Source organism: Schistocerca cancellata, chromosome 5 (genome assembly GCF_023864275.1).
Source record: "Schistocerca cancellata isolate TAMUIC-IGC-003103 chromosome 5, iqSchCanc2.1, whole genome shotgun sequence".
NCBI lineage: Eukaryota > Metazoa > Arthropoda > Insecta > Orthoptera > Acrididae > Schistocerca > Schistocerca cancellata.
The window spans coordinates 514,668,361-514,693,089 of NC_064630.1; the positions used below are offsets into that span (position 1 = coordinate 514,668,361).

At 42.2% G+C, this 24,729-nt stretch overlaps 1 protein-coding gene across 7 annotated transcripts in view; it reads left to right on the forward strand.

Annotated features, from left to right (window-relative positions):
• Window positions 1-24,729, forward strand: part of LOC126188253 (alpha-L-iduronidase) — a 252,380-nt gene that overhangs the window by 100,605 nt on the left and 127,046 nt on the right. For all 7 annotated transcript variants that reach the window (XM_049929820.1, XM_049929815.1, XM_049929813.1 and 4 more), the window contains one exon: window positions 12,771-12,949. In XM_049929820.1, the coding sequence (XP_049785777.1) occupies window positions 12,771-12,949 (179 nt within the window). The remainder of the gene's footprint in view (window positions 1-12,770; window positions 12,950-24,729) is intronic.

A 24,729-nucleotide genomic window follows, 5' to 3' on the forward strand; every position in this document is an offset into this window, starting at 1 on the left:
GTTTGTTTATACACCTTTCACCACATGTAACAGGTGTGGGCTGGGGGAAAAAATGGTCCCATCGGGGAAAAAAATCAGCCTCCCCCCACCCATTAATCATAGTATTGTTTTGTCATACCCCAAAACAAACCTGCTCCTCCTGCAGGTTCGGGGGTAAGAATAGGTCCGTGGTATTCCTGCCTGTTGTAAGAGGCAACTAAAAGGCATTTCAAATGTTTCGGCCTCTATGTGATGGTCCCCTCTTGGGTTTGACCTCCATATTTCCAAATTTTTTCCAAAGAACTAGCCAATTGGGGAAGGGCACCTTGCATGGTGCATTGTGTCTGTCGTACATTCAGATCTTCCACCTGCTTTCTTGTCATCGCATTGCAGTCCCACTCTTTTTCCATCTCTTGGGTAATGATATATTCCTGGGTGCGATTTCCGCCATGCACTGTGCAGTGTCACTTTCTGCGGAGACGATGACTGTGGCCTTCCTTGCACCTAATATCCAGCACGGTAGCCAGTCCATTGTGGTGGGGCCGCCATGTACTCTGATGGTTGTAGCCCCCTGACAACATAGGGATCACTCTGATGATGCATGCTCCGTTAACTCCCCACATATGCCAAGGAGTAGATGCCTATCACCCTGGGGCGTTGAGACTCCCAGCAATGGCCATCCTGCCAGGTGGCCCTTGCTGGGGCTGGGTGGCACTCGTATGGAGGGCCCTTGGTCGGAGTTGGTGGCATCAGGGTGGATGACCCACAATGAAGCGTGGTACATCATCTCTTGCTGGTGGTCAACCACCAGCAGTCTCTAAATGTTCGAGGGCTCAATTTAATGCAAGTACGTATGACCCCAAACCATTCCCCTTCCTGGTCACACCTTGGGAGGAATGAAAGGCTAAGACTGATAGTAAAACTTATTTGGCCCTGTATCTAGTATGTACGATATGCGGTCTGGGTCAGTCTTCATAAAGACAGCATCCTCTGCCCAGTCCTGGGCATTACTCACTTGTAAGAAGCTAGGGGATGTTTCTTTTATTATCATGCCCCATAAAAGCTTAAATATGGTCCAGGGCATTGTCTTCCACAGGGATCTTCTTTTACAGTCTGATGATGAGCTGCACGCCAACTTAGAGCGATGAGGTGTCCATTTTGTCTGGTGCATCCACCAGGATCTAAGGGATAATCAGGTTGCCACCGGTGCCTTCATCTTGGCCTTCGAGGGTAACACATTACCCGAGAAGGTGAGGGTGATGGTATACCGCTGTGATGTCAAGCCATATATGCCTCCCCCCAATTCGGTGCTTTAAGTGTTGGAAGTTCGGCCATATGTCTTCCCGCTGTGCTCCCAGCCTCATATGTCGAGATTGTCGACGTCCATCCCATCCCAATACTCCATGTGCCCCGCTTCCTATCTGTGTTAACTGCAGAGAGCACTATCCTCCTTGCTCACCAGACCATACAATTCTACAGAAGGAAAGGAAAACCCTAGACCGACTGACCTACATTGAGGCTAAAAGTAAATTTGAAAGGCTCCATCTCGTGTGTATGACAACATCTTACGCCACTACTGTCACTACTGTTCCAGCCCCATCTGTTGAACCAATTGTAGTCAGCTCTCAGAGCCATAAAACCACTCCTGCCTACTTGATGGTGGGGGTCACTTCCCTCCCAGTTGCTCCCGCACCACCTACTTCGAGAGCAGCACCCCCCCCCCCCCCCAACCATCAGGGACACCAGTCCCCACTTCTAATCCGGAGCATAAGTCTTCTTTGTCTTCTCTCACTAGGAAGGGATCCCTTGGGTCACTCCCTTCCCAGGTCCCTACCACTGGTACAGCTGATGACCTCCAGTGGCTGAAGAAGCCACATGTCGCTGGTTGTAGGGCTTCACGGTCCTCTTCAGTCCCAGAGACTGAATCAAAGAAGGCGCCCCCCCCCCCCCACCCCCAACCCAGCTAGGGCAACCAAAGGAACAGCGTGAGAAATCGAAATCAAAGACCCCTAAGACCAAGGAAATTGCGGTGGCCCCACTCCACAGCTACCTACCAGCTCTGCGTCTGAGGATGAGGTGGAAATTCTGGTGTCCACTGAGGACCTAGATCTCGTCGGACCCTCAGACACAATGGATGTAGCTCCCATAGGAACCCCATCATTGGCAGCAGGTGACCCAGCGGTGTAATCTGCCTCCTTCATGGTTTTTTCGACTGTGGACAGTGTCATTCTCCAGTGGAATTGCAGCGGTTTTTTCCAACACCTTGCTGAGCTCCGGCAACTTGTCAGCCTGCGCCCTTTCTTCTGCATTGCTCTCCAGGAAACTTTGTTTCCTCCAAGGCTAGTGGATTATTAAGAGAACCGGTGTTTTATGAGAGGGTATCTGGTGGTGTTGACATCTGTGTCCTTAGCTCTCTTTACAGTGAGTGTGTCCCTCTCCAAACGCCTTTAGAGGCTGTCGCTGTTCGAGTGTGGACGCCTCAGGCTGTTACTGTCTGCAGTCTCTATCTTCCACCGGATGATGATGTCTCACAGCATGTCCTGGCTGCACTGATAGCCCAGCCGCCACCTTTTCTGTTACTGGGCGGCTTCAATGCCCATAACCCTCTGTGGGGTGGATCAGTGGCAACAGGCCGAGGCACTGTCGTTGAGCAAGTGTTGGCACAGCTCGACCTTTCTGGCTTAAATAATGGTGCCTTCACACATTTCAGTGTGGCACATGGCACATACTCAGCCATCAATCTTTCGATCTGCAGCACTAGCCTTTTACCATCTGTCCAATGGAGTGTGCATGATGACTTGTGCGGTAGTCACCACTTTCCAATCTTTCTGTCACTCCCACAGTGTCACTCTTCTGGGCATCCTTGCAGATGGGCTATGAATAAGGCTGACTGGGACTTGTTCACCTCCTTTGCCACTGTTGAGCCTCTTTCCAATGATGCCATTGATGGAGTGGTTCCTTTGATGACCACTGACATCGTTACTGCCGCAGAATCTGTCCCTGTTCTTCCGGGTTCCCTCGGCAGCAGACTGCACCCTGGTGGTCACCCAAGATCACTAAGGTGATTAGAGATTGCAGGCATGCCCTCCAGCATCATAAGCAGCATCCATCATTGGAACACCTCATCACCTTTAAATGGCTACGTGTGCAAGCCCACTGCCTCATTCGCCGATGCAAGCAGGAGTGCTGGGAAAGGTATGTCTCCACCATTGGTCTCCATACCTCTCCATCGCAGGTTTGGGCCACGATTAGGCCTCTCTATGGCTATTGGACCCCCGTCAGTGTACCTGGGCTTAAACTGAATGGAGCAGTCTGTACTGACACCAACATGACTGCAAACCGCTTAGTGGAGCATTTTGCTCAGAGTTCCGCTTGTGCAAATTACCCACTGGCCTTCTGCTCCCTTAAAGATCAGTTGGAACATCGGAGTCTTTCATTCCACACACACCATCCTGAATCGTACAATGCTCTGTTCAGTGAGTAGGAATTCCAAAGTGCCCTAGCAACTTGCCCTGATAGGGCTTCTGGACCAGATTCCATCCACTGTCAGATGCTCAAATATCTCTCAGTGGACTGCCAGCAATGCCTCCTAGACCTTTTCAATCGTATCTGGGTTGAGGGTGACTTCCCATCGCAATGGCAGGAAAGCATCACAATCCCCATGTTGAAAGCTAGCAAGAACCCACTGGAGGTGGACAGCTGCCACCCCATTAACCTTACCAACGTTCTTTGCATGTTGCTCGAATGCATGGTGAGCCGGAGGTTGAGTTGGATACTTGAGTCTCGGGGCCTTCTTGCTCCGTCTCAGGGTGGGTTCGTTAAGGACCACTCTGCCACCAATAATCTGGTCTGCCTGGAGTCTGACATCCGTATACCCTTTGCCTGCTGTCGGCATCTGGTTGCCATCTTTTTTGACATGCAGAAGGCATACAATACGACATGGCAACATCACATCCTTCGGGGCCCGCTCCCGATTTTCATAAAAAAATTTCTGTCGCTTCGTTCCTTCTGCATGCAAGTTGCGGCCTCCGTTAGCTCCTCTTGAGTTCAGGAGAATGGGGTCCCGCAAGGATCTGTCTTGAGTGTCTGCCTCTTTTTCGTTGCAATTAATGGGCTCACTGCAGTGGTGGGAACATCTGTCTCAGCTTCCTTGTATGCTGATGACTTATGCCTATACTATAGCTCCACTGGCATTGCAGCTACTGAACAGCAGCTGCAGGGCGCTATCCACAAGGCGCAGTCTTGGGCTGTAGCACATGGCTTCCAGTTTTAAGCTGGCAAGACCTGCATTATGCGTTTCTGCCGGCGCTGCAGTGTCCACCCTGAGCCACAGCTTTATCTTGATGGCAAACCTCTTTCTGTAGTGGAGATGCATTGGTTTTTGGGATTGGTTTTTGATACCCGGTTGACTTGGCTCCCTCATATTCGGCAGCTTAATCAAATGTGCTGGCGGCATCTTAACGCTATTCGTTGCTTGAGTCACACCAGCTGGGGTGCCGATTGGTCTACGCTTCTACATATGTACCAGGCATATTAATATGGTAGTGCGGCTTATGGTTCAGCATCCCCTTCTTCGTTGCGGTTGCTTGACCCCAGCCTTCACAGTGGGGTCCGACTCGCCACTGGAGCTTTCCGCACAAGCCCTGTCAACAGCATACTTGTGGAGGCTGGTGTCCCTTCATTGCAGATCTGGCGCCAACAATTACTGGCTGCTTATGCTGCACATGTTTCTAGCTTGCAGGGCATCCCAATTACCGTCTGTTGTTCCCCAACTCAGTTGTCCATCTGCCAGAACGACAGCCCCAGTCAGTGTGTACAATCTCGGTTTGTGTCTGGGCTCTTCTCTCTGTGCTCGAGTTTTTACCTCTCCCACATGTTTTCTGGGCCCGTATATGTGTATTTCTGTGGTGTGTGCTGTGCCCATACCTTCGGCTTGATTTGGCACAGGGCCCGAAGGACTCAGTCCCTCCTGAGGCCCTCTGCTGCCACTTTCTTTCACTCTTTGCCATGTTTCAAGGCTCTGACATGGTCTGTACCGATGGTTCGATGGTTGCTGGTCATGCTGTGTATGCACTTACTCTAGGGGATCATTATGAACAACGGTCATTGCCAGCTGCCTCCAGTGTTCTCACTGCCGAGCTGGTAGCCATCTCTCACACCCAAGAGTATATCCGCTCCTGCCCAGGTGAGTCCTTCGTTATCTGTAGTGACTTCCTGAGCAGTTTACAAGCTATTGACCAATGTTTTCCTCGCTCTCATCTGGTGATGGCTAACCAGGAGTCCCTCCATACTCTTGCCCATTGCGGCCGCACCATGGACTTTGTGTGGAAACCAGGCTATGTCGCCATCTCAGGAAATGAACGGGTACACACGCTGGCCAAACAGGCTGTCAGTGCCCTGGCCTCGGAGATTGGCCTTTCGGAGTGTGATCTCTGGTCAGTTTTGTGGCAGAAGGTACTAGGTTCCTGGGATGATGAATGGCGCACCCTGCCTTCACCCAACAAACTTAGGTCATCAAGGAGACTACAGGTGTGTGGCGCTCCTCCTTGCAAGCCTCCTGCAAGGATTCGGTTGTTCTTTGCCAGCTCTGCATTGGCCACACCTGGCTGATGCATGGTCATCTTTTGTGCCGTGAGGACCCACCTCTCTGTTGCTGTGGATCAGTGTTGACAGTGGTCCACATCTTGTTGGCCTGTCCGTTTTTAACTGCACTCAGGCCAACATTTGCACTGCTTGATACGGTTCCTGCACTTTTATCGGATGACGCTGCAATGGCAGACCTAGTTTTGAGTTTTATTCACGCAGGGGGCTTTTATCACTTGATCTAAGGGTTTGTGTCCTTTTTTGTGTTGAGTGTGGCCTTTGGCCTATGGTTTTAGATTGTGGTTTCTAGTGTGTTTGTTGGTGGTTGGCTTTTCCTGTTTTGTTTCCATGGTCAGCTGTGTGGCATCGACTAATACAAACAACATATCTCTTCCATCACAAGATCTTTGACTCTCTAAGCTAATGGCCTGTGCCTTCTTGCCTATTCAGTTCACTGTATGACTTGCTGTAATGTGGACGTTTGCACTTACCAGTATAAAGTGTGTTTTCCTTGGGCTACAATGCTACCAAATTCCCACATATGCACGCTCTTCAGCAATTTGATATTATTTATTATTTACTATGGCTGGTGAATCTTCTGGATTTTAGGCTCAGAATCAGGGACTTTAGTCTATAAATTGCAAGATGCAGGTTTGCCAACATCTTGCAATTAAGAGAGAGCTCACTGTGCTGGGAACTAGGTTTAACTCATAAAAGAGTGTGAATATGTCAAGATGTTTTGATTAAGATGTCTTTGAAACTGCCAGATAAATCAAAAAGGTAGTTCCTTTCTCTTACATTCTTGACTCTGCCTAGGACATATTCACCTTATGTGTGCTATGATAGGATCATTTTTCAATATGGTTCCCAACTTTTACTCTACCATACTTTTTACATTAGATTCCTTAGCTGGGCAACCAATGCAGACTTTTGTTGACTTGGATGATGAATGATGATGAATGATCTGGTATATGTTTTTCTATTGCCTTTTGAGTCATGTTTCTTATATTGTGGCAGTTGATAAAGCTTTCACTAAACAACTGGATATCCATAAATTAGATGCATTTGTCTATCTTCTTACAAAATTTGAACCAAGTCACACAGGTTTGAGACATAGAAGTGGTACGTGTAAAAAAACTCATAAGCAATCTGTTTTTTGTGTGTAAAATTGAAATGAAGCTAGATTTTTGAAAGCTAATTCTTAATTGTTATTGTAAGCAAGCAGTTTTTATTTATTTGATTCACTGTAAACTGTTTTTGCACATTCAGTTCACAAAAGAACAAATTTTACATGCTATATTTAACTCAACTTTAAACTATCATAAATCAACAATGAATGAAGATTATTGGATCAAAAAGATTTCATTTTGACTTTATTCATTTATCTACCTTCCTGCAACATCTGAACCGTTTCATTCAAGCTTAAAATATAGAAATGGTGTGCTTCATAAACTTCCCAGATAATATGTTTTTTTGCACGTGAAATCTGAACGTAGCAAGATTTTCTCAAATAGCTAAAACTTATCTTAAATCAAGGTCCGATACACTGGTGGACCCAATTTGAACCATCAGTCTCACTCCAGTAGAGAATTATTTAAGGATGATTGTTTTTGCATGTAAAATCTGAACAAGGGTTACTATTTTTGCATATAAAATTTGAATGGTGCACACACAAATTGTGCCAGTAGCTGGGCGTTAATTTCTGCCCAGTTAAAATCTTTTGCAAAAGGAATTAATCAGTTCACACAATTTGTCTGGGCAGCAGGTCTGGTTTATCATTCGAACCTTGCTTAATATACTTTAACATAGCTATAGTAAGACAGATGTTTGAATGGCTGTACAAATGGCCATTGATCCCGACTACCAAACACTTTTTACCCCATGTTCCTAGCTCAAATAGGAACCAAGCATCAGGATCCCCAAACCATGATTCTGCATGCAGCCTTTTCATACATATTTGTTACAGCACTTCCAAACTGTACAATTGTATTTCACAAGAAAGAAAGCAGAAAATGCATAAAACACTACAGTTGTGTAATCTATGAAGTACAAGATATAACCTCACCATTGGATTCATAATGATTACCACTAGCTGCATAGGAAATATGCTGAATTTAAACCAAGCAAAGGAACAATCTGGCTTGTGGATATGGCACTGTACCAGATGCACTCAGGACCCAAACATGAGAAATTTATGTTAGTTAAATTTTTAAAAAAGATAATCTTTTTATCTATCTTTCTTCTGCTGATGTGACAAAAGTCAACTGGTTTTCACCAGAATAGGCTGAACCGTCTTCAGCAAAGTCAGTCTGCCATTCAAATCATGCTGCACTATAACCTCACTTGTGAGACACAGGGCTCTTGGAGCCATGGCCACAAAGTGGAACTGCTTCTGTTTTGAATTGTTGCCCAGAGGAGCCACTAAACAGCTTGATCTTCTTTAACATTTCACTTCCCACTTCCCTTTTCCTCCAAGGTTGGCCTGGAGCTACGGGAGCTACCTTCTCTTATCCCCTCTGGCAATCCTCACCATGTGATCCCCATATGAAAATAAACATACGGTTTATTTTTTATGTACTGGAGTGTCTTATTTACAACCCCACACTACTTTTCAATCCTCTTATATCCATGCTCAATAGACATGTGTGCAAACTGGCATCAGAAATGGAATGCCAGGTTTCCGTCTTTGAGATGGTGTATGTGCTTTCCTATGCATTAAACCATTGCTTGGGCCTGTAAAGCTTCACGCAGGTGGGTAGTGGATGAATGCTTCAGTCAGCCCAAGCTACCTGCTTTAGTCTACCCAGCACTGCTATTGCCACTGCTGCTGTTGCACAAGGCTGTCCAACACTGCCCACTGCTCTTTGCCACCTTTGCGCAAGTCTACTTCATGGATATGTTGACCCAACACTGCCCTGACATGGGGCACCACCACCCTGTGAACGGACATGAACGGACATGTCATGAGCTTTGCTTCTAGGGAAAAGATGCCACCGTGGCCAGTGCTGCTAGAGATATTACTGAGAGCTACCATTGTTTGTTTTGATGCATGTAGTATAGATGCTTAATCCATGATATCAACAATATTATGAAAAGGATAAATTGCTACTCACTGTAAAGATAACACTTGAGTTGCAAAAAAAAAAAAAAAAAAAAAAAAAAAAAAAAAAAAAAAAAAAAAAAAAAAAAAAACCATCTTGGACACTGAGCTTTAAGCGAAAGCCTTCTTCAGAAAAGAAAACATGCACACTTTTACACAAGCAAGCACACCTCATGCACACGTGACTGCTGTCTCCAGTCGCTGCAGCCAGAATGCAACTGTTGCTTTGAGCAATAGCAGCAATTGAGAGTGGATCAGGGAAGTGAGAGGGATAGCAGAGTATGGGTGGGGGAGGAGAGAAGAGCGCCATCTGGCAGAGCATGAGGGGACTAGATGACAGCAGGACAAGGCTGCTAGGCACAGCATCAGGAGGCTGTGGTGGAGGGAGGGAGGGGTGGGGAAATGTGGAGCAGAAAAGGAGCAGAACAGAAAAGGGGAAAAGACCAGTGGGAGCATTGGCAGAGAGTGATGCACAGTGAAAGTGAGGGGATGTGAATTGTGAGGAGAAGATAGTTCAGAGAGCTGGAAAATGTTAGGTGGAGTCTGTGGAGACAGTAGGTTATGGTAGGATGAGACCAGGATAATTTTGGGGGCAGAAAAAGTGTTGTAAGAGCAACTCCCATATGTACAGTTCGCAAAAGGTGGTGGTGTAGGAGAGGATTCAGTTATGAAGCAAGATACAGCACTAAGAACTTCAGCTTTGTAACCAATGTGCTTTTGGAGGTACATACCTTTGTCATCTGGCCTCATGGATATGATGCTCTGAATAGATTTTTGGGCCACTTTAATTGTCTTCATCCCAGCATTAAACATACCATGTGGGTTGAAAGTAATGGGATGCTTACATTTTTGGACATCATGGTTTACAAAAAACACAATGGTACTCTAGGATATAGTGTTCATTGAAAGCCAACACACACAGTCGGTATCCGCATGATAAGAGTTGCCATCCACTGTACCAATGCAATGCAGTGGCACCCTTAGGACTCTGGTACACAGAGCATATGCCATTTCCAGTGCAGACAGTTTAACCCAAGATCTTGCGCATTTTATGGCTGCTTTTAGCGAAACTGGATACTCTGAGAAGCAGATTCATCAGGCTGTGGAGTTTGGACCATCCCTGGAGGCACTGAAAAGGTGCATAGATCTGTGGCTCTTATTTCTTATGGTGGAAGCATATCACTTAAGATTGGGAAACTTCTAAGGAGTTTTAAAAAAGGGTATGTTCTGTCCACCGTCCAAGATTAGGGCACTACTCAGCTCTGTGAAAGAATGATTTGGGGATTAGGAAACTTGGCATATATAAAAATTCTGTGTCATTGAGGGAAGACTTACATTAGCCATTGAAACTGCACACTCCAGGACAGTTGCATGGAATATTGCCATCATACGAGGCTACGGCAGCCGTAAAAATTGGCAGTAGCAGAACATTGCTTAAACGAGGGACATGGGATGAAATTTGATGAGATTGTGACAGTTGCCAAAACTTTCGATGTTTGGGAAGGTGTTTATAAAGACATAATTGACATTGGGGGGGCAGACAGTTTGATTAATAGAGACAATGGCTTTCCTCATAGCAGGATGGGGAGCCCTGTACTAGCCCACGTCAAAACAGAACTTTCTTTGGTGCAGCCAGCTGGAGTGTGAAAACAGTCTTTGAGTGCAATATATCATTGCCACCAGTGTCCTACAAGGGGCAGCACCACCTTGCCAGCCTTGGAGGGCAGCAACATGATGTGTGGTGCATGCACCATTTATAGTATGGAGGCCTATTTAGGATGACAATCTCCAGCCTTAGCATCAGTTTTCAGCAGGACTCAGCAGCAGCAGTAGCACTCTCCTAAAGATGATGAATAGCTGGATCACTGAAATTTTGGATCAAGTTGATTTTAGAATCTGCCCCTTAGGATGCAGGCACTGCTGGGTACACCTCAGTTAACTTGCAAGTCGGTGCAGCTAGTACACATTACTTGCAAGGTCATGGCTGTACAATTAAAATTTAGGTTTTTCAACCCAGTATGAGTCTAAAAACAAGTATTAGCTCAAGCTATATGCATTTTATTTCTAACTAGCTGAAAAGAACTCGCTTTGCTTGGCTTTTCTTTTCCATTTTTTTTCTGAATTGGAAAAAGATGTGCAATGAATCATTTAATTTGTATAGCATTGAACTTATTCATAGGATATTGTTATAAAAAACATTTAATATTTTGCTTTTGTGTGCAACTATAAGTAATGTGAACATGGTACATGTATTTGTCCATGTGAAAAACAGAATTTTTAAAAATTCACTCCACAACCCTGGAATGTTTACCATTTTGCTTTACTGCTATATCTTAAGAGAAAATTGGGTCTTTTAAAGCTGAATGGTAAGTTAGTTGAAAGAAATGGAATTTGTGGTGTGATTATTGATTTGCCTTTTTCTTTTCATTTAATGTTTCTGCTTCTGTGATGTAGCTTAGAAGGTTTCTGTGAAGACATACCAAGAACAAAGATCTGATTTAGGATTTCTCTTGGAAAATTAATATTTTTGTCTTGGTTCATTATTCTGTCAGTGGATTTAAATATTTTTCTTCCCATAATATCACATTCTGTATTTGCAGATTTTTTGGTCAAACTACATCATTTTTTGTGCTAAAATTGTTCACTCACACAACCATTCTTTGTTAACATAACTTCTCTCTCTGTGTGTATACCTTTTTTATGAGTTGTTCCTCTGCATTTACCACCTGCACAACTAATTGCTTAGATGATTTTCCCAAAATGTGGATCAGTGTAATATAGTCCACTTCCAAGTTGTACCCTAGAAGACTGGATAATATTTTAGAACTTTTGAAAATGATAGTTAATTCTCAAGAATATTTGTAAAAGCTAGTGAATATTAAAGAACAACCTTCAATTTTTCCCCCTTGAAAAATATGTTGATGCGAAAGATACAGAAGGTGCCCTCGTCACCTTCATGATGTGAAGCCAACCACTTCAAATACTCTTATCTCCGCACCCACAACAGCTACCACCACACAACCACTATAGTGCACAACAGGGGATTCTAGGGCAGCACCAGAAAAAGAAACAAACACTGACTGATCATCGGGTGGTTTTGAAGGTGTCATCAGCTTCACCCAAAGTTGCTAATAATTAGTAATTATTGCTCTATGTGTCTCTAAAGTGAATTGCAGAAATATGAGACAAATCTGTGAAGTGTTGTAAGCAAAATTATCAAATTAAAAGATGTGCATGAAAACATGCCTTACCAGGGAGAATCTAAAGACCTAACGGCAAAATCTCATAAAATGCCACATTGCTAACATTTTGTAATTCAGTTTAAGCTTTGTAGAGTAATGAATGGTTGTTTTATGATGAACTGAGGTTCAAAATGCATTGAAACATGTTTTTATTAGTAATAAAATGTGTACATTAGTTGTTTTGTGACTGGAATTGTTATTGTAAAAAACTCATTTTTAATATTGAAAAGCAAAATATCAAATGTGTAGGCCTGAAAATCAATTATAATTAGACTTAAATAATGTGCGGTTAACACTATTAAAGAATGAAGTTTTAAAATCAGTTGATTATTGCTGAAGGCTAATGTTACATGGGTTCATTTGACTCACTTGAAAGTGCATGTCCAATTTTCTATCCCATCTGTATCCTTCTCCATTCCTATCATTCCCCAGTCTGTGCTCTCTAACAATGTCATTGTCAACAGGATGTCAATTCCTAGATGTCATTTGTGTTTGGGTGAACATAAAAAGAAATAAACATGAAAATAAACATAAAATGAAGTATTTTGCTAACCTAAATATACTGTACTCAAAACCGATTTACTGTATTCAAATCTAATTTTCCAATTTGTTTGAAACAGTCTGTATGTGTCATCAGTTTTGAACTATGGCATGGACACCAGAGGCCTTGTTCTTCTCGTAATGTGGAAGATATGCCTGAGCTATATTTGAGACTTGTGGAACAGAGCTGTTGACTTGTAAATTTAGTATAACACTAGGCTATCGAATATACAGTCACAGATCATGCTGCTAATAACTAATATTTGAAATGAATTATAATAATAAATAGTAATATATTAATTTTAATGTTTCCTTTCTGGTAACAGGAATTCTGAGTATGACTTCTCTCTGCTGGATAAGTTCATTGGGTGGCTACAGAAGTTAGGAATTTCTCCAGGCTTTGAGTTGATGGGTAATCCTGGTCATTTGTTTAATGACTTTGACAATGCAACTCAGGTTCATATGTGGCAAGATCTAATAGAAAATATAGTTCAAAGATATGTTGGTAAGTATGTTATGCAACAGTTTGAATAATCATGTAATGATAGTAATTGAAGATTATTTGTGATAGGGAGACTCAAGGAGTAGCATGAGCATTACCAGTAATATTAGTACCGTTAATATGTTTAGAAGCATTTATAATTTTTTTGAAAGCATATAGTTCTCAAATATTTTAGAAAAAAATGTATTTAGTCGTGTTTGAAACTCCAACTGATGTTCAGTTTCAAGTGAGAAGAAAAACAGCTATTTATCAATCAAAACAGTTGTGATGACTGATCTGATCTTAATTATTAACAGTACATATGATGTGTCTCAGATGTCTGTGATGACTAAATTCTGTCTTGGGAAGAGAAAAAAATAAGCATCCGAAATGATGAGTAGAAATGGAACAACTCATAACAGAGGAAGTCATATCTGATCTGCATGTAAAGATGCTTTAGCTACGCAATAACAAGGCTGGGAAATGTAATGTTATGTGGCAAACTTTACTCTAAATAAAGAGAATGATAATTGGAACATAAATAGAAAATCATGCTAAGTAAGATTGTAATAGAGGAATGAAGGATGAAGAGGCCTGTGTAAGTTAGGACCAAGTGGATGGAAATAACCTGGTGTTGGAAAGAACCTAGTACGTGCTGGAGGGAGTGTTTCCATCTCTGGGGAGAGACTTCAGCTGACCCAAGTGGTTTGACAGACAACAAAGTCCTTGTTATTATGTTCAATATACTTTCAGTGGTATATACAATTTATCTGGTGTAGATGGTTCATCTGTCACCATTCATTCTCACTGAAATTTCAGGGGTATTATGTCAAAGTGAAATTCTGGTCAGTATATGGGTTATTTAGATTTAAAACATACATGCTCTCCCAGGCCCCTTGATAATGTATGTTTTGTTGGGTGGTTAAAATGGTTCAAATGGCTCTGAGCACTATGTGACTTAACTTCTGTGGTCATCAGTCGCCTAGAACTTAGAACTAATTAAACCTAACTAACCTAAGGACATCACACACATCCATGCCCAAGGATTCGAACCTGCGACCGCAGCGGTCACTTGGCTCCAGACTGTAGCGCCTAGAACCGCATGGCCACTCCGGCCGGCGACTCTCATAAATGTCTCTCTACTGAGAAGTTCCTCTTTGCAGAGCCACACATTATAACATATCATGTTGGCATATTCTGAAACAATTCCAGAAAATTTGATTGCATGGTCATTATACGTGGGAAACCAAAATATTTGGAGAGAATGACATCCTGTTACATTATGGAAGAGGGTGTGAGAGAGACACACCAAAAATGTTGGTATAAAATACAATGTTGATAATGCTTCATTTAAAAGGCTGCACTTACCTGAGTGGATAATTGACATTAGGGGGCTTTGCGTAGCTAGCCAACAGAGAGGACAGCTATGAAACATTAGGAATTGGTAAGAAAGTGAATTACTGGTGGGTTCCTCTCCCCCCCCCCCCCCCGCCCCCCCCCCCCCCCCCCCTCCCCAGCATGCATTCAATAATCACCTGATCTCAGCAAACATTTATGTTACATTCAATCTACACAGCATGTTAACACTTGTCTGAGAGATGAGTACATCTATATAAGCAACGTAATTGTACTTTACAAACTAATAAAGTTACAGCATATCTAAATTAGACAGACAATAGACAGCAAATTATTAATATTGACAGCTGCTAAATGCATGAAGCTGCAGAGCCATGTAATACCTTAAATTAAAAATCTCAGTTGGAGCTATTATGTATTAAAATATGACAATTGGCCTCATGGTTTGTCTACGTGGATCAGAATAATATAAATACAAACCTTAAACATGCCAGTGACACAACATAGACAGTAATACACATATAAGGCGACCGGTACAACTTACCTCATTCCTGTCCTCTTAAATCATAAGGTAATATAGTTTAGTTAGGAACATTGCCATTTTGTTAGAGAGGATGTTACACAATTCTTATTCCAGGCTTCTAGTCACTGGAGTGGATACTTAGTACATAAAACTTTGATAAGGAACCCATATCTGGAAATGTACCATTTTGATATAAAATAAGTTTGAAGATTGGGTCACTTTCAAATCACTTACTTCATGGTACGCCACAAACTGAGAAGAGGCCTTTATCATCAGTCCCTGAGGTAATAATGAAATCACATACAACTTTAGCCCAGCTACAGCAGTGGCTGCAAGAAACTGGTATGTTTGCATCTAGGAGGGTTGACTGTAGTACAAAATGATGCAAGAGACAATCAGATGAACAGTTCCATCAGATAGCTTGTTTAAAGGCAATGTTAGAACATATCGTGAAGTGGTGAGGTGGTCCAGAGGTTACCACACTGAACTCGCATTCGGGATGACATGACCTCATTGGGCTTTGTCGCAGCTAGTCGAGCAGGCAGCTGTGAAATATCATGAGGTGGCAGGGAAATTACTTACTGATGGGTTTTCCTCCACAGTACCTGGTAGACAATGGTATCCATTGAGGCTTCCAGCAGCCTCATTGGTGCACAAAGTGTGAGGGTCAAATTTCTGTCTAGCCTTCCAGATTTAGGTTCTCTTTGACTTCCTTAAGCAAATTAAAGCAAATGTCAGGATGGACCCTTTGAAAAGACATGGTTGATTTCCTTTGCCAGCCATCCCTAATCCAAGCTACTGCTCTGTCTCTAATGACTTCATTGTCAATAGGACATTAAACCATATTCTCCCTCCCACCTTATCACATAACGTACTTACATCAACAGCATAATTTAAAGAGAAATCTTTATTGTGTAATTCAGCTTATCAGCACCTGACAGAGATAGGAAAGGGCATCATTGCCAGCCAGTTGAATCATGCAATATCCAGATTTGTGAGGCATTCAGTGTGACTGTGGCTCGATGTTGGATTGCATGAGAAAGTGAGGACAGATGTTGTTGTCATCAGGGTTCCAGTCAACAACATCTGAAGATGACAAGGGAGGAGCATCATCTCGTGTACCAAGCACATCAACACCTTCCATATGAGAACAAGTAATGGATTCCCTTCAGCATTCTGTGACTAGCAGCATCTGGACAGAGAATTAAAAACAAGTGTTTAAGTGACCATTAACACTAAAACAATAAAACATAAATGGCTGAGTTTGGATTGGTGCCATCAATCCGGAATTATGGATGGGTAATGAACAGCATTGTATTGTGTTCAGTGACAAATTGTTATCGTGCGCTACACTGGATGACCAAAATTGAGGAAAAAAATAAATATAAGCTTATGTTTTGCTGCTACCATACCAATATTATCTTCAGAATTAAGGTGTTGGTAATTATTTATTATTGTCGTATAGATTTCTTTGTGGCCATCATAGGTAGTGCAGCAAAAATGTATTGCAAACTGACAATGAAATAGGATAGACTGCTTCTCACCACATAGAGGAGGCACTGAGCAACAGACATGTACATGTAAAGCACTGGACACAGTCCTTCCTCAGATGTAGAAAAACACACACACAAAACCATATAAGCACGACTCAAACACACAGCTACTGTTGTTTCTAGGTGCTGAGGCCCAAATATGGTGAGCAGTGATCTTGGCTTGGCATTTGGGGAGGTTACATGTGAGGTGTGGGGTGGGGAGGAGGAGGAAAAGAAGTAGCAGCGTAGGGGTAGAGTAAGGTGCTGCCTTTGGGTTTTTTGGATGGAGCAGGTGGGGGGAAAGGGGGAGGATCATTCAAGTGTATACAAGGCATGTCTGATGCTGGACTGTATCAGGAAGGGAATAGATACAGTTGGCCACTAACTAGTGAAGCTTGGGGCCAGGGGGTCAAAGGACTGAAGGATACATTGTAGAGAGATTTCCCACATGCATAGTTTAGAAAAGCTAGTGTTAATGGGAAGAATCCAGCTGCCACAGGCTGTGAAGCAGTCACTGAAGTCAAGTACATCATGTTGTGTGGCAAGCTCAGCATCTGTGTGATCCACATGTCTCTTGGCCACAGTGTAGCAGTGGTCATTCACACAGACAGACAGCTCATTAGTGACCATGCCCAGGTAGAATGCCACACAGCATTTTCAGCTAAATTGGTCAACTGACACTTTCACAAGGCATTTTATTGGGTAGGAGATGCTTATGATACAACTGGACTAGGTGGTAGTGGGATGATGTATGGGTAAGTCTTGGGATCTTGGTGTATTACAGGGGTCCGCAGCTCGTGGTCCCGTGGTCTCGTTCTCGCTTCCCGAGCACGGGGTCCTGAGTTCGATTCCCGGCGGGGTTGGGGATTTTCACCTGTCTCGAGATGACTGTTTGTGCTGTCCTCATCATTTCATCATCATTCATGAATGTGGCGAGACTGGATTGAACAAAGGTTGGGAATTTGTACGGGTGCTGATAACCGCGCAGTTGAGCACCCCACAAACCAAACATCATTATCATGTTACAGGGATATGACTTACCTTAGAAGATAGGTTAAGGAAAGGCAAACCTATGTCTGTAGCATTTGTAGATTTAGAAAAAGCTTTTGCCAATGTTGACTAGAATACTCTTTTTCAAATTTTGAAGTTGGCAGGTGTAAAATACAGAGAGCAAAAGACTATTTACAATTTGTAAGAAACCAGATGGCAGTTATAAGAGTCAAGGGGCAGGAAAGAGAAGCAGTTATTGAGAAGGGAGTGAGACAGGGTTGTAGCCTATTCCTGACATTATTCAGTCTGTATATTGAGCAAGCAGTAAAGGAAACAAAAGAAAAATTTGGAGTAGGAATTAAAATCCAAGGAGAAGAAATAAAAACTTTGAGTTTTTCCAATGATATTGTAATTCTTCAGAGACAGCAAAGAACCTGGAAGAGCAGCTGAACAGAGTGGACAGTATCTTGAAAGGAGGCTATAAGATAAACATCAACAAAAGCAAAATGAGGATAATGGAATGTAGTTGAATTAAATCAAGTGATACGGGGGAAATCAGACTAGGAAATGAGACACTTAAAGTAGTAGATGAGTTTTGCTATTTGTGGAGCAAAATAACTGATGATGGTCAAAGTAGAGATGATATAAAATGTAGACTGGCTATGGCAAGGAAAGTGTTTCTGAAGAGGAGAAATTTGTTAACATTGAATATAGATTTAAGTGTCAAGAAGTATTTTCTGGGAGTATTTGTATGGAGTGTAGCCATGCATGGAATTGAAACATGGACAATAAATAGTTTAGACAAGAAGAGAATAGAAGCTTTCAAACTGTGGTGCTACAGAAGAATGCTGAAGATTAGGCAGGTAGATCACATAACTAATGAGGAGGTACTGAATAGAATTGGGGAGAAGAGAAATTTGCTGTAGAACTTGACTAGAAGACGGGATTGGTTGGTAGCACAGGTTCTGAGGCATCAAGGGATTGCCAATTTAGTATTGGAGGGAAGTGTGGAGGGTAAAAATCATAGAGGGAGATCAAGAGATGAATACTTCAGGAGATTCAGAATGTTGTAGGTTGCAGTAGTTATTCTGAGATGAAGATGCTAGCACAGGATAGAATAGCATGGAGAGCTGCATCAAATTAGTCTCTGGAGTGAACACCACAACAACAACAACAACAACATGAGCCATGGTACAAGAGCTCAGGAACAGAGATGGAATAGGGATGAACAGAGATATTTTACAGGTTGAGTGGGTAGATGAATACCACTGTTGGTGGGGTGTAGAGGATATTGGGCAAGAAATTTCTCATTTCAGGGTATGGTGAGAGAGAGTCAAAAATCTCACAGAGAGGATGATTCAGTTGTTCCAGTCTTGGGTGGTATTGAGTCATGAGGGGGCACTTCTTTGTGCCTGTCAGTGGGTGTATGGGGGATGGTAGTTGAGTGGAGAGAGAATTGCAGTTTGCAAAGGCCTGAGCAAGACCATTGGCTTATTTGGAGAGAGACTGCTCTTCACTGCACATGTGTTGATCATTAGTGGCTAGGCCGTACTGAAGGAATTTCTTGGCGTCGAATGAGTTGTGGCTGTCGAAAAGGAGGAATGGGTGAATGGTAGCTCTGATATGGTCAGAGGTACTGATGTAGCATCGTTGAGGTGGAGGTCAACATCATGGGAGGTGTCCTGTTGGGCTGAGGAAGACCAGCTGAAGTGGATGGGGAGAAGGTGCTTGAGTTTCTGGAGGAATGTGGGTAGGGTACCTTCACCCTTGGCCCAGATAATGAAGATATCATCAGTGAATCTGAAGTAGATGAGGGATTCGAGTGACTAATTATTTATTCACAATTACAACATATTATTTGGGATGCCAACACAGGCTGTACAACTCACATTTTTGTAGATAATGATAAATTTGGATATTAATTATTTATTCCAGCTACTTATAAACATTACAAAAAATGCTAATACTGTAGAAATGGTAATACTACAGAAATATTAATACTACTATTTTCTACCACTACAGAACTACTATAAACACTGTTAAACTGTTACCCAACTATTAATACTACTGTTGGTGCTACAGATTCTGTTCTTTTTACATTCATGTACTAGGGTGCTTCTAAACTACATACATCTTGCACACTAAGTGGAATAGTTTTATCTTCCAACGTTCTATCAAATTCTTCCTACAGTTGTACTGGTTGTTATCTTACTAGTTTCTTAGCTAACTCAAAAATTGTTTGTGGAATCCTATGTTGTATATTGTGGTAGGACAACACTCAGCAAGTGTTTTTGAATGGGAATAATACGACCAGTTCCAGCGCAGTTTCATCAAGAATTATTTTTTAGTAGCTGCTGAAAGATTACACACTGCATATCTCGTTTGTCTAGGACAGGGACGGCCACGGCGTGCCAAACTGCATGCGTGTACAGATGTGCTGCACGCATGCCATCCAGGGCTCGGTCCGCCTTGCCACTACTCGGCTTTCCTCGGTCTTTCGCGGCACTGCTCGGCACGGCGCGACATTACACTAGCTGTGCGATGCGACATCTTTTCATCCGGCATAGGGTGCATTAGTTGATTCATAGTGGCAGCCATGTTTATTCTTCGCTATTTGTTAGCGATTTGTAGGAAGTTTATAAGTACTGTACAGTGGTTGTTGCAATGGAACACACGCTCACAAAGAGGCGGGATAGTGACACAACGTCACGAGCCTTCAGAGCTGAATGGGAACTGCAATATTTCTTCGAAGAGAAGAATGAAAATTCTCAATGTCTATTATGCAGTCACATACTCACTGGGCACCGCAAATTTGCAATAGAACCACAAAGGACTTAATGATTTAGTTGGGTTGATAGATCAAACAAGTTGGCAGAATGAAGAAGACATAGTGTTATGCAGCGAGACGGACCGAACACGAGTACCACTTACAAATCTTTGCGTTTCTGATGTTTGTATTTGTACATATTTCTCGTTAGAATTCGAATTTAGAGTTCACTCAATTTTTGTTTCCTTTCTTTAGCCTGCAGCCGAACGTACCAACCTGTCTTTAAGAGCAAGCTACACAACAGCACTCAAAATTGCAAGAGTGAATAAGCCTTTCAGTGATGGTGATTTCATCAAGGAGTGTATTGTTGAGGCGGTGGAACTCTTGACGCCACTGGAAGTAAAGAAGTGTAGTGAAATTAGTCTTTCCAGACAGACAATAGCTCGCCGCATAGCTGGTATGGCAGTGGATGTCTACAGGCAGTTAATTGATAGTGCCTGCAAGTTTATTGCATTCTCGATTGCTTTGGACGAGTCGACCGCCATTTCGGACACAGCACTACTAGCGATTTATGTTGGTGGAGTCGACACAAATTTGCACGTGACGGAAGAACTGTTAGATTTAGTTCCAATGAAACACACAATGAGGGGTACCGACTTGCAAAAGCAGTTGAAGCCATTGGCCTGAATTGGAAAATGTTAGTTTCAGTCACCACGGATGGAGCACCAGCAATTCAAGGTGCTCAAAATGGGCTTGTAGCATTGTTGCGTAAAAAACTAGGACGATAGACAGAAGATTTGTATGGAATTCATTGTTTTGTACACCAAGAAGCTCTTTGCGCTAAGTATGCAAATTTGGAGCACGTGATGAAGTTGGTAGTCACCATAGTACATTTTTTGAAGTCGCGTGGCTTAGTACACCGTCAGTTTCAACAGTTTCTCATGGAACTGAACGAAGAGTACGGAGATGTTATTTACCACTGGGAAATACGTTGGTTAAGTCGAGGATCATGCCTCGAAAGATTTTTCAATTTAAGACTTGCTATTGTTGAGTTCCTGAAGGAAAAAGGAAAGGCAGAGCCAAAATTAGAAGATCCAAAATGAATTGTAGACCTCGCCTTTTTAGTTGATCTGACTGCACACTTGAACGCTCTCAATAAACGTTTTCAGGACACTGCCAGTCTGACATCTGTTTTTGAACTATTTTCTAGACGCTTTGCCATTTCAGTTGAAAGTACTCCAGTGCATTTGCAAATGGAATTGATCGATCTGCAGTGTAATTCCCATTTAAAGGACAAATGTTTTTATGTAAAAACTGTCCAGGAATTTTACGAAGGTTTTCCTCGGAAAAAGTTTCCCCGTGTCCACAATGAGGTTGCAAAAGTTATTCAGTGTTTGGATTGACATACGTGTGCGAAAGGTTTATGCCGCGTTCTTGGCCGTCCCTGGTCTAGGGGTTTTTCGTAGTTTTGTCTGCAAAATAATCTTTCCAATATCAAGCACGGCCTGGGTTTTCTTCTGATTAAAATAAACTCCACTGGATCTGAAATACTTTCAGCTAAAAATTATATTTATTCGTATTTTTTGTTAGGAACTACATCATTTTCACTCTTAACAATTGATAATCTAAATCCATTACATTACTCTTGTCACAAAAGAACATCCGTTTTCCTCCAATATTGACAAAGAAGTGTTGGGCAAGCTAACATGCGCCCGGAAGTTGCAGACATTCCTGCTTCCTAGATTCTTTGGTCTACTGAACTTATAAACTCCAAAGAACATATTCATAATTAAATAAACTAAACACATTTTCTGGCAACATAATACTATAATGAAATTACCTAACTCTTTACTGCGGGCATCATACTTTTCACTTCAGATAAACTATATCTTTGACAGTTGATTATATTACAATAGCCCACCAGGACTTACAAGTGTACCCTGGTCCACTTGTCAGTCCGATACAGAAATTACATCACTGTCTTGGCTTGTATACAACTTTTTATCACAACTCTAGTAAATTGTTCATTCTTACATCACCCATTGACTCCCTCCTTTGTCTCACAACATAAATTATGTAAACACATATATCGGTTTGTTGCCCAGAAACTTACTATAAAATAATACCAAAGTTAAAACATTTTCTCATATTAGAATAAACATAGCACTAACTCCTATATCATCACTGATGTTACAAAAGTATTTCAGTTCAACAATACTATCCTCTCACGAACCTTCTAGATTATGTGATAGCTATCACAATTAAGAGGTGAAATAAGCCAACATAAAGTATCTGTTCTGTATCTCACCAATTTAGTATTGGAGGGCAGCGTGGATGGTAAAAATCATAGAGGGAGACCAAGAGATGAATACACTAAGCAGATTCAAAAGGATGTAGGTTGCAGTAGGTACTGGGAGATGAAGAAGCAACAACAACAACATCAAAGTATCTGTGCTGTGTGATCAACACATCGAAATAAAAATGGTTATTCATGGCAAACATGATGTGAAACAAAAGCACACTTACATATACAAGAAAGTATAGTCTATTACCTGTTGTTGTTGTGGTCTTCAGTCCTGAGACTGGTTTGATGCAGCTCTCAATGCTAATCTATCCTGTGCAAGCTCCTTCATCTCCCAGTACCTACTGCAACCTACATCCTTCTGAATCTGCTTAGTGTATTCATCTCTTGGTCTTCCTATACGATTTTTACCCTCCACGCTGCCCTCCAATGCTAAATTTGTGATCACTTGATGCCTCAGGACATGTCCTACCAAAGAATCCCTTCTTCTAGTCAAGTTGTGCCACAAACTTCTCTTCTCCCCAATCCTATTCAATACCTCCTCATTAGTTACGTGATCTACCCACCTAATCTTCAACATTCTTCTGTAGCACCACATTTTGAAAGCTTCTATTCTCTTCTTGTCCAAACTATTTATTGTCCATGTTTCACTTCCATACATGGCTACACTCCATACAAATACTTTCAGAAATGACTTCCTGACACTTAAATCTATATTCGATGTTAACAAATTTCTCTTCTTCAGAAAAGCTTTCCTTGCCATTGCCAGTCTACATTTTATATCCTCTCTACTTCGACCATCATCAGTTATTTTGCTCCCCAAATAGCAGAACTCCTTTACTACTTTAAGTGTCTGATTTCCTAACCCAATTCCCTCAGCATCACCTGACTTAATTCGACTACATTCCATTATCCTTGTTTTCCTTTTGTTGATGTTCATCTTATATCCTCCTTTCAAGACACTGTCCATTCCGTTCAACTGCTCTTCCAAGTCCTTTGCTGTCTCTGACAGAATTACAATGGCATCGGTGAACCTTAAAGTTTTTATTTCTTCTCTACCTACTCTGAATTTTTCTTTTGTTTCCTTTACTGCTTGCTCAATATGCCGATTGAACAACATCGGGGAGAGGCTTCAACCCTTTCTCACTCCCTTCCCAACCACTGCTTCCCTTTGATGTACCTCGACTCTTATAACTGCCATCTGGTTTCTGTACAAATTGTAAATAGCTTTCCGCTCCCTCTATTTTACCCCTGCCACCTTCAGAATTTGAAAGAGAGTATTCCAGTCAACATTGTCAAAAGCTTTCTCTAAGTCTACAAATGCTGGGAACGTAGGTTTGCCTTTCCTTAATCTTTCTTCTAAGATAAGTTGTAAGGTCAGTATTGCCCTAAGTGTTCCAACATTTCTACGGAATCCGAACTGATCTTCACTGAGGTTGGCTTCTACCAGTTTTTCCATTCATCTGTAAATAATTCGTGTTAGTATTTTGCAGCTGTGACTTATTAAACTGATAGTTTGGTAATTTTCACATCTGTCAACACCTGCTTTCTTTGGGATTGGAATTACTATATTCTTCTTGAAGTCTGAGGGTATTTCGCCTGTCTCATACATCTTGCTCACCAGATGGTAGAGTTTTGTCAGGACTGGCTCTCCCAAGGCCGTCAGTAGTTCTAATGGAATGTTGTCTACTCCCAGGGCCTTATTTCGACTCAGGTCTTTCAGTGCTCTGTCAAACTCTTCACGTAGTATCGTATCTCCCATTTCATCTTCATCTACATCCTCTTCCATTTCCATAATATTGTCGTCAAGTACATAGCCCTTGTATATACCCTCTATATACTCCTTCCACCTTTCTGCTTTCCCCTCTTTGCTTAGAACTGGGTTTCCATCTGAGCTCTTGATATTCATACAAGTGGCTCTCTTTTCTCCAAAGGTCTCTTTAATTTTCCTGTAGGCTGTATCTATCTTACTCCTAGTGAGATAAGCCTCCACATCCTTACATTTGTCCTCTAGCCATGCCTGCTTAGCCATTTTGCACTTCCTGTCGATCTCATTTTTGAGACGTTTGTATTCCCTTTTGCCTGCTTCATTTATTGCGTTTTTATATTTTCTCCTTTCATCAATTAAATTCAATATTTCTTCTGTTACCCAAGGGTTTCTACCAGCACTCGTCTTTTTACCTACTTGATCCTCTGCTGCCTTCACTACTTCATCCCTCAGAGCTACCCATTCATCTTCTACTGTATTTCTTTCCCCCATTCCTGTCAATTGTTCCCTTATGCTGTCCCTGAAACTCTGTACAACCTCTGGTTTAGTCAGTTTATCCAGGTCCC